Raw genomic sequence first — 10,598 nt, 5'->3', positions numbered from 1 at the left:
CTCCCAATTTTAACTAAGACTTTTGGGAGGCCCCAAAGTGAGTGAGGTACAAAGTGAGCACTTTGTGTAAGTGTTGTGCCAATGTGAGATTTGAATATGAATGTAAACCTGCTATAGGGATGTAAAAATGTAATTCGTACTCCCTTCTTGGAGGTGATAGGAATTAGATTTGGGAGCAAATCTGGGATTTAATATTGACTTGGGGTTTAATTTCTATCTCAAGTGCCTACCTGTGTGCCCTTAGTTATGTAACCTCTGAGCCTCAGCTTCTGCATCTGAAAAACAAAATAATAGATTGTTGCTGGATTGCTGTGGGGATTAAAAGAAGGAAAGTATGGAGTCTGTCGTGTGGAACAATACCTGATGGAAACTATAGGCTCAAAAATGTTGTTTCTTTGTATCAAACAGCTTTATTCTCACTGTTCTCTTGTTTCTCTTGAATTAACCAATATTTATTGAGTGCCTACAATCAGAGGGAAAGGAATTCTACCCTTGGGGAGTTTATAATCAAATGGAGTAAGAGGCGTGGATCAAATCACACAAGCAAATGTAAAACTGCAACTGACAAGTGGTAGGAATGTGGCAATGTGCAGTAGATTTGTATTGGTCTATAAAGTGGAGAAAAGGTTACCAGTTGAACTAACACTTGAAGTGAGATTCTGAAAGAGGATTAAGGGTTTAAGACTATGAATATAAGGGAAGGTGGTGTGTGTGGAGCTGAGTGATATCCTTTCAGGCAAAGTAACTAGGTTGGAAAGGAAAGTAGTTCTGTGGCAGTAGCTTGAGGCAATAGTATGGGAAAGGTTTATCTGGAAGAGGTAAACGGGAGGGGAGGGGGAATGAGGAAAGGGGGGAAAAAAAAACCTTCCAGGTGAGGGATAATGGATATTGTGGGTGATGTAAGGGCTTTCACCAAAGCAGAGGCTAGTTTCTTCTATGACTTTTGTTTACATATATATATAGGCTTTTCTCGTACATTTTTTTTTGGACCTTGCCGCCGAGGCTTGTGGGATCTCAATTCCCCAACCAGGGATTGAACCCTGGCCCTTGCAGTGAAAGTGCTGAGTCCTAACCACTGGACCGCCAGGGAATTCCCCTTTTCTCATACTTTCAGATTGGCCTTCCACTTCTCTATCACTGCTTCCCTTTCTTATAAATAAACCTGAGTATTAAGATGATACCCAGAAGAGAATCCATGTTGCCAGTGGAGTTCAATGATTATCTTGGTACCTTGGATGTGAGGTGTCATAAGTCAGGTAGTGTATGTGGTGGGTTGGACGCCCAGAGGAGTGACTTTCTGGTTCCTCTATCCCCAGTGCAACTCCACAAAGAAGACAGAGGAAGAATATATGAGTTGCAAATTCAAACGTACATCAGTAGATGCCGAAGAGGGACAGGGGACTTCTGGTAAACCAGATATACTAGAAAACTCGGCAACGGAGACCAAAAGAAAAAGATCTATAAAAAATAACAGAGGTAAGAGATCTACAGTTCCTCAAATCTTATTTCCCTGGGTCTGAGACGACTGAGGGATTTTTCTGAAAAAGTAGGGAAGAAATTTCAGTCCTGTATTCTGCAAATCCTACACTTCCTTCAAAGCCTAGTTTAAATCTCACCTCCTGGTTCTGATTATTATTTTGCCTACTCTAGCTTCTGGGAGTTAAGGATCTTAATGTGCAATGATCTGGGGACAGAGAGCTATAAATTCAAAATCCCATCCTTGAAACTCTACTTCCTGTCTTAAAAATATGAGGAAAGTAGCTACCTTGCTGAGTTGGATTGAGGTCAGGGTGGAGGGTCAGTTGTAATTTACACAGAATAATTAGGTAAACAGCCTACACTTCATCCGACAGTAATGGGCGCTCAGTAAAACCTAGTGACTGTTAGCGTCAGTCTTTCCTGAATGGTGAGAGCGCGTGAGGTGCAGCAGGAGACAAGAGTGCTGCCCTAGTGGGGTGGGCTGCCAGAATTATGGTTATTAGTCATTGAGTAGCATTTCTGGGTGGCTTATTTTGTTTTGTGGTGAGAGGGCAAGGCATCGCCTAGTAGTTATGACCTCAGGTCTAAAACTTCTATCATTCCCTGCATCGGAAGTGCAATCTCTAGGTCAACCTCCTCAGAGTCTGTGGTTTAGAACTCCCACAAAAGAGCAAGTGTGCGTGAGTAGTAGGGAGTTTTAGGAAGTAAAAATACTGAGGGATTCAGAAATATTGTCAGTTTTAGTTTTGAGGTTCTATCCCTTGAAGGTTACGTGGTCTTTGGCAAGTCATTTAATTTTACAGTGGGGATTAGACTATAAGAACTAAAAGTGATTGTACTTTTGACATTTTAGAAGGCTACACAGAAGTTAATTATTTTATTTTATTTTATTTTTTTATTAATTTATTTTTTGGCTGTGTTGGGTCTTCGTTTCTGTGCAAGGGCTTTCTCTAGTTGCGGCAAGCGGGGGGCCACTCTTCATTGCAGTGCGCGGGCCTCTCACTATCGTGGCCTCTCTTGTTGCGGAGCACAGGCTCCAGACGTGCAGGCTCAGTAGTTGTGGCTCACGGGCCTAGTTGCTCCGCGGCATGTGGGATCTTCCCAGACCAGGGCTCGAACCCGTGTCTCCTGCATTGGCAGGCAGACTCTCAACCACTGCGCCACCAGGGAAGCCCCAAAAGTTAATTACTGCTAATTTTATCTCATTCTCCTTCAGCTTGCTGTCCACGAAAAATGCCACAATGTTGTGACAGTGTGAAACCTCAGAAGAAGACGATGCCAATTCCTCCTTTACCTTCTATACTGCCGCCTGTCAATCTGATTCACAGGGATGTTGTGCGCGCTTGGTGCCAGCAGTTAAAACTGAGCACCAAAGGCCCGGTGAGTGTCCAGGGTAGGAGTGGATGCTCTTGGGAGGAAGACTACGAGCCTCAGTTTGATTATTAACTCATTTTTCTCTCGTCTTAGAAACTAGACGGATATAAACGACTCTGTGAACATGCCTACCCTCATCAAAAAGTGAGTAATTTGTAGGGAATTTGGCCAAGTCGAAGGTTTAGTTATTCTCATTCTAATCACCTATTTTAACGTCAAAAGGTGAGTAGAAGAATTGTCTTTAATCTTTTAAACCCTCTACGTAGAACATTCCTGCCACAGCCGAGGAGGCCAGGATCCTATCACTATCGAGAAGAAAATCACTGATGGACAAGGGGGAACTACCTCTGGAATGTTCTGATGACAAGATGTCTTCTGAAGTGGCTGCTCCTCCTGAGGAGGGAGCACCTGCCCTTGAAGGAGCTTCTACTCTTCAGGAAGTTGTATCAACTTCTGCCTCTGACCCGGGAACTGTGTTTGCCTCTTGGAGCAGAATGACAGCCAGGGCCGTGAAGATGGAGTCGGTGCAATCACAAGAGACCTGTGGTAAGCTCATTAGTAAGAACTGCTTCTGGTTCAGGTGGGAAAATAAGTTTAATTGCTATTAACCGCTGATTAACTTCAGGGTATTATCAAAATCATCCGAAGACCTGGTGATTCCTGGGCCCCATCCACACATTTTTCTGGTTCAGGTCTGGGTAGGCCCTAGGAATTTACATTTCTACAATCTCCCAGGCACAGCTAATCTGGGGACCACACTTTGAGAACCAGTGAGCTAAATTAATGAGGTCATCAGAAGGGGATAGAAATCTGGCTTCATTTCTTTTCGCCTCCTTTCAAGAATTAAAAGTAAAAGCAGTCTCTAAAATCAACTGCCTGAGCTAAAGCCCTGGATCTTCCAGCGTCTGTCAAGTAAGTGGCATTAACTGTTATTTAATCTAGTTCCCAGTTTGCTCGTGGTAATGTAGGTTAATAATAATACCTACCTCATGATGTTATTGTGAGAGTTACAGGAGATAAAATTAAGGAAGACCATGAACTGGTTAGCACATTACAATGCCTGTTGAGACCCCTGTCCCCCTATAACTGGTAACCTCCCCCTCCCCTTGGGAGCAAAGCCTGGGGCCAGGCCCTGCCCACTGTCTGTTGCACATAGTTGGGTGTTGCTCCAGGATCTTGCTTCAGACATGTAAGATCCCCCATCCATTAAACCACTGATGTCACTAAAAAAAAAAAAAAAAAGTTGAGACCTCTGAACTTTTTTTTTTTTTTAATTTATTAAATTTATTTATTTTTGGCTGCGTTGAGTCTTCGTTGCTGTGCGGGGGCTTTCTCTGGTTGCGGCGAGCGGGGGCCACTCTTCATCGCGGTGCGCAGGCTTCTCATTGCGGTGGCTTCTCTTGTTGTGGAGCATGGGCTCTAGGTGCGGGCTCAGTAGTTATGGCTCGTGAGCTCCAGAGCACAGGCTCAGTAGTTGTGGCTCAGGGGCTTTGTTGCTCTGCGGCATGTGGGATCTTCCTGGACCAGGGCACGAACCCGTGTCCCCCGCATTGGCAGGCGGATTCTTAACCACTGCGCCACCAGGGAAGTCCCTGAACTTATTTTATGAGGGCCTTCCCAGACCACTCTGGTTTAGTCTTTCTATTGAAGGAAACCAGAACGTCACCCCAAAATATGCCTCTTTGCCATAAAAATCTTGAGCTGAAGGCAATCAAAAAGCAGCAAACCCAAAAAAGCTCTCCCTTTTCGGCCTAAGGTAGGATTATCTATTCTCCTTTTGCTGGAGACAGACTTAGCCACTGAGAGTGGGCACCAGAGCAACCAGCAAAGAAACCTCATCCATTAGTTTCCTCCCGTATATTTACCTTCCCACTGTTTGCCACCCTTGGGAGCCACCCTTGCTTCCCTTTGTCCTGTCATTTCTTTGCAAATGTATTGTTCTTTGTCAAAGATGTTACATAAGATGGAATTCTAAGCTGCCACTCTGAGCTAGGTTTTGCGTTTTTCCTGCACTATGTGCACTGCATGAATTCATCAGCTGTTTCTCCCTTGTTAGTCTTTTTTGTCCGAGTCCCAGGTGAAAACCTAAGACGGGCAGAGGTAAAGCTTTGCCACCCTCCCAGCCACACTGTCATCTACCCACTTGCCTCTACGCATCCAAATGTATTTTTTGTTTCTTTTAAAATATTTAACAGGAACTGTTTTTGCATTATTTTCTAAAGGGGAACAGGGTAGAGTAAGTTAGGTTTCAGGGTTCATATCTGGGAGCTGGCACTTGAGGAAGACAGTAGCATCAAAGGCCATGATGCAAACTCGAAGTTTAGACTTTGGTCTTGCTATGCTCGTACTGAACCTCTCTTTCCTTCCCCAGGGGTCTGGTGGTGTGTGGTTCACGGGAGAGGTCTCCCTGCTAACAGAGAGGGCTGGGTTCATTTACAATTTCATGCCGGACAGGCTTGGGTGCCTGAAAAACGAAGGAGGGTGTCTGCGCTCTTCTTGCCACCTGCGGGCAATCTTCCTCCCCCACACCTGGAGGACAACATGCTATGCCCTGAGTGTGTGCACAGGTAACCACCTGGTACCCTTCTACACACTAAAAGTGGGCATTTGGGTTTTAGTTGGGGGAGAGAGGAGATACATATTCATCTTAATTAGCCCTGTATTTCAAGCACAAGTTATCAATAAAGATTTTCACAAAAAAGTTTTACTTGAGTAAGTGTATTCCTAGGAGAAAGGGCATTTGTATGTCAAGGCATAATGCTTGTACCTGGAGACCCATAATTTTGGAGCAGTAACCAATTGTATAATTACTATATTCCCGGTATACGCACTACACAGAAATAATGACTAGCAAAAAAAAAACCCTTCTTTGAAGTGGCCTACAGTCTAAGGGGGATGACTGGTACGTAAACAACCGTATCACCATGTGATGACTGGTATCAAAGAAGAGGTTTCTTAATTTAAAGGAAGAATTGTCTAGGTGGAAAGGAGGAAGTAAGAAAAACCTGGCTTCTAGATAGTTTTTCTGTAATTACTTGAACACTGATAAGGGTAAGAATTGTATTGGGTCGAGGACAGAGCTTCAAGGAACAGCAGTGTTTTAGGGGCATGCTAAAGGAGACAGAAAAGAAACAAGGAGAAAACCTGAAATATGAAGTCAGTGGGGAGAATTTGCATGGGGAAATTGTCTTATAAAGAAGGTAGAGATAACATACTTGATTGGAAAAGATAAGGGATTCAAAGCAATAAAGAATATAGATAATTTGGGGGTGGTTGAATAAGAGGAGGAGAGAAATAGAGGCTACAATTGGAGGTATTTTCTGAAAGATACAAATGGAGAAGGGAAGCAGTAAGATGCTTGGAGGGGATTGCCATGTGTTTTCTGTTAAATTGGGCCAAGTGTGTTTCCGGGCTTAGCTTGGGAGAGGGGCCTGCAGAGGAGGAGGATGGAAAGAAGCCCATCCATCTGAACAGAGGGGCTTTTGGAGCAGCCCAGACTTGGCTCCCAGGGATCCGTCTCCTCACCCTGTAATTGTCCAGGAGTCATCCTGGGCTTCATCCCGAGCTCTCTGTTGGCCTGCTGGGCACCCACTTTTGGCGTCATGATGACTGAACACCAGAGATCTAGGGCAGCTGGCAGAGGACAAAAGCCTCAAGTGGGTCTGGGTTGGGGGGAGCTCAAGCTGCGGGATCTTAGTTCCCTGACCAGGGATTGAACCTGGGGCTATGGCAGTGAAAGAACTGAGTCCTAACCACTGGACCACCAGGGAAGTCCCAAGGGCAATTTTATTGGCATTCCAGGAGTGGGTTTCTTGGTTATTTTCAAGAATGCAATTTGATATTTCGTCTTGATTCTAAAACATTTCATTTGCTTTTTAGGAATAAAGTATTAATGAAAAGCCTGCAGTGAGATCACAGTACCAGTAAAAAGGGTACAGCTATGATTATAATTAATGATAGAGAAGTGACTACAAATCAACTCCACGGTGCTATTTGACAGCTGAACTCTGGGCCACTCTGCACTCTCCATGCTTCCTGCTTACAGGGTTGCATGAAAAAAAGCCTGTGAACTGCCAAAAGTGGAAGTGGCTATCTCTCCAAAGATTCCCAGCCCTAAGGGAGCAGACGAGAAAGGAGATGGGGACATTTTAAAAATGCTAATTCGATGAATGGAATTAATTTACTTGAAAGTGCCTCAAGTAAATTTCTACATTGGGAAAGATGGGGCTTATAGGCAAAAGTTCAAATTTGGTTATGTACACCTTAACCAAGTATTCAAACTTATCATCACCAGGAATGGTAAGAGTAGCAATGTGTTTCCTGATGTGATACAATATATCACTGATAATATTCTTGCCCCAAAGAATCTGTTCACAAGGAAGCAATCAGTCCTGATTATGCCTCTTGGCTCCGCATAATTAAGTGAGCTTACCTTGTTTTGGGTGGCAGTTATTTAGATGCACCCATATGTAAATATTCACAGAGCTATGCACTTAAGATGTCTGTATTTTACTTATATGTAAATTATATATTATTTTTTAAAGTGTCCTACATTGAATGATAAATTATAGTGCCTCTAGTAAAAAGGCAACTAGAAAATTTTGAAATTAAAGCTTTTATTTTAAAACAAAATTCTCAATTATGTATGTGAAATGATCCTTTTGAAATATGTCAGATCATGACACTGCTGAAAACCCTCCCATGGATCCCATTCAGAGGGAAAACCAAAGTCCTTGTAATGACCTCCAAGACCTTAACTAAAGTGAATTCTACCCCATGCCCCTTCATCTCCTGCCTCATCTCCAGCACCCTGCCTTTGCTATTCCTTGACCATGCCTCACACGCTCTTACCTCAGGGCCTTGTCACTGGCTGGAATGCTGTTTTCCCCACATGTCAATAGGGTAAACTTTCTTTTAGTTCTTTCTTCGAATGCCACTTTGTGAAAAAGGCATTCTCTGACCCCCTATTTAAAATCACAAGCTGTTTCTCCAGCCCTATAAGCACCCTGGGTCCCGATTTCTATTTTTCCATAACACTTGTCTCTAACATGTTAATTTGTAATTCATTGTTTATCTTCCCCTAACAATACAAAAGGATTTCTGGGGGACTTCCCTGGTGGTGCAGTGGATAAGAATCTGCCTGCCAGTGCTGGGGACACGGGTTCAAGCCCTGGTCCGGGAAGATCCCACATGCCTTGGAGCAACTAAGCCCGTGCGCCACAACTACTGAGCCTGCGCTCTAGAGACCGTGAGCTACAACTAGTGAGCCCACGTGCCGCAACTACTGAAGTCCATGTGCCTAGAGCCCGTACTCCGCAACAAGAGAAGCCACCACAATGAGAAGCCCGCACACTGCAATGAAGAGTAGCCCCCGCTCACCACAACCAGAAAAAGCCCGCGCGCAGCAACGAAGACCCAACACAGCCAAAAATAAAAATTAATTAATTAAAAAAAAAAAAAAGGATTTCTGTCGGTTTTGTGCACTTAGGTATCACAACCTCCTAGAACAGCCTGACACATAGTTGGTACTCAATAAATGTTTATTCAATGGATGATGAATGAGAAGGTTTGAAGTGAATTATAAAAGGAGATGAATTACAAGTTTCTTAGAAACCAATATTAAAAAATAGACCTCTGTCCTGTCTATCTATATTCTCTGGTAAAATAAATTGCTTTGAGTTACCTTTTGGAAAGAAAAAACTTTTCTGTTGTAACACGCCGTATTCTGTTTTCTAGTTCTGCCATAAATCTCATAGTTTAATTTCCTCCAAAATACAATTTTGGAAGGTCTCTAGTAAATTCTTTTAAAACTATTTAGCAGGATTTGTGTTCCCCCCATGAGCCACCCTCCTGTTTTAGAATATGAAGGGCTGAAGTGTTAAGAATGGCAGTAATCACCCAGTATTTCAATCAGCCTTACCTGAAGGATATAGCTGAAATTGTATTTTTTGAAAGATAAGAAGAGGAAAAAGAACTTCCAGTACTAAGGTGTAGACATCAGATGACAAAAGATGAAGTAAATGGGTCCAGAAGACACTTCTCTTTAGAAGAATTAACTTGAGTCATCTTTTGTTCCTGGCCAGGAAAACCTAGATTGGAATGGCCTGAAGGAGGTAAATCCCTCCAAGAGATGTTACTTTTCATTTCTGAGTCTACTACTTAAAGGGACAGATTTCTCTGAGAAAGAGTTTTGAGCTGACATCAGATTGAATGGCAAATAAGAATTAAAAAAGGAGAAGAAAGGACATTCCAGCCAGTAGAAAGGGTTGTGAGGCTCCTGAGGTGGGAAACAAGAAAACTGAAAGGCCAGTGTATTGGGAGTTCAGAACCAGGGAACATAGATAATGGATGAGACTGGAAAGGAATGGAAGCCCAGACAAGAGAAATCCTTTGTTTTGCCTTTATTTTAAAAAATAGAGGGAAGCACTGGGAGTTCAAGGGGCTGGGCTGAAATGTTAGATTTGCATTTTGCAAAGATGATTTGCCTCTAGTGTGGAGGAAGGACCAGAGGAAGAGGGTGTGAATTAGAGGAGACCAGTTAGGAGTTATGTATTTCTAGCAAGAGATGTTGGCAGCTTAGACTGGTGCAGATGGAGGTAAGCTGTAATGGGACGGGATACTGGAGGGAGGATAACAGAAAGTAAGGAAAAAGCAATTCTAAAACTGATGTCTATCAACAAATTACCACTTCCATTGTTCAATTTTTTAGTCTCTTCATCATTTTTAAAAAAAATTTCTTTTCTATTGGAGTAAAGTTAATTAACAACGTTGTGTTCTCTTCATCATCTTTTATATTAAAAACCATTTGGGAATCAAGATGAGTAAGAAGAGGGACAGTCCACCTACCCAAAGTAAATAAGATGCCACTTCTTTATCCAACTAACCCATGGGGTAGGAGTGGCCAGAATCTCCTGGAAGGGGCAAAGAGAAAATTCTGTGGTGATGGAAATATTTTCTGTCTCAACTAGGGAGTTGCCTACCATTTTTCAAAACTTATCAAACTGTACACTTAAGATCTGTGTATTTTGGGACTTCCCTGGCAGATCCAGTGGTTAAGACTTTGCCTTCCATTGCAGGGGGTGTGGGTTTGACCCCTGGTCAGGGAGCTAAGATCCCACGTGCCTGATGGCCAAAAATCAAAACATAAAACAGAAGCAGTATTGTAACAAATTCAATAAAGACTTTAAAAAATGGTCCACATAAAAAAAAAATCTTAAAAAAAAATTTGTGTATTTTACTGTAAATTTTACCTCACAGGAAAAAAGGTTTAGTTTGGAGATCAAAGAGGAAATTGCATCTGTCACATGACTCTACTCCTAGGATTTGTATACAGAGGCCTCAGAGTAGAGTTTGAGGAGGTCCTGTTTATTCTCATGATGGATGACAAAGAGGAGTGCCCCAATACATTAGGGAGATTTATAACACTGAGAAGGGTCATAGAAGTAGTTCACAGAGACTGGACAAGATTTCCTCAGTAACTCAGAACTCCTGTAGCTCTAACACTGGAAAATGAAGGTCAGAACTTGATTCGTTCTGCTGTTCCTCAAAAGCCCTGATTAAATCTTCTCTGATAACTTTGATATATTCCTTTTTTTTTTTTTTTTGGCCGCACAGAGCAGCATGTGGGATCTTAGTTCCCAGACCAACAATTAAACCCATGCCCCCTGCAGTGGAAGAACAGAGTCTTAACCACTGGACCACCAGGGAAGTCTCTATATTTCAATTCTTAAAACTACTAAAACTAC

General features: G+C 42.7%; 1 protein-coding gene across 1 annotated transcript; it reads left to right on the top strand.

Moving 5' to 3' along the window:
* The first annotated feature begins 954 nt into the window (after positions 1-954).
* On the top strand, positions 955-10,461 carry DPPA4 (developmental pluripotency associated 4). Its single transcript, XM_082392569.1, has 4 exons — positions 955-2,859; positions 2,947-2,997; positions 3,120-3,458; positions 5,089-10,461. The coding sequence occupies exons 1-4, from the start codon at positions 2,713-2,715 to the stop codon at positions 5,422-5,424; spliced, it is 873 nt and encodes a 290-aa protein (XP_082248695.1). The 5' UTR covers positions 955-2,712; the 3' UTR covers positions 5,425-10,461.
* Positions 10,462-10,598: the final 137 nt, after the last annotated feature.

This window comes from Balaenoptera borealis (genome assembly GCF_965194805.1).
Source record: "Balaenoptera borealis genome assembly, chromosome: 5".
Taxonomy (NCBI): Eukaryota; Metazoa; Chordata; class Mammalia; order Artiodactyla; family Balaenopteridae; genus Balaenoptera; species Balaenoptera borealis.
Note: the sequence above shows the minus strand (reverse complement) of the source record. Positions and strands in the feature narration are given on the sequence as shown.

Excerpts from the sequence above, each read along its gene's own strand:
- DPPA4 (XM_082392569.1), top strand. The coding sequence starts at position 2,713 with ATGCCACAATGTTGTGACAGTGTGAAACCTCAGAAGAAGACGATGCCA. Across the intron at positions 2,860-2,946 it reads AACTGAGCACCAAAGGCCCG|AAACTAGACGGATATAAACG; the intron begins GTGAGTGTCCAG and ends CTCTCGTCTTAG. Across the intron at positions 3,459-5,088 it reads AAAATAAGTTTAATTGCTAT|AGTAAGTTAGGTTTCAGGGT; the intron begins TAACCGCTGATT and ends GGAACAGGGTAG.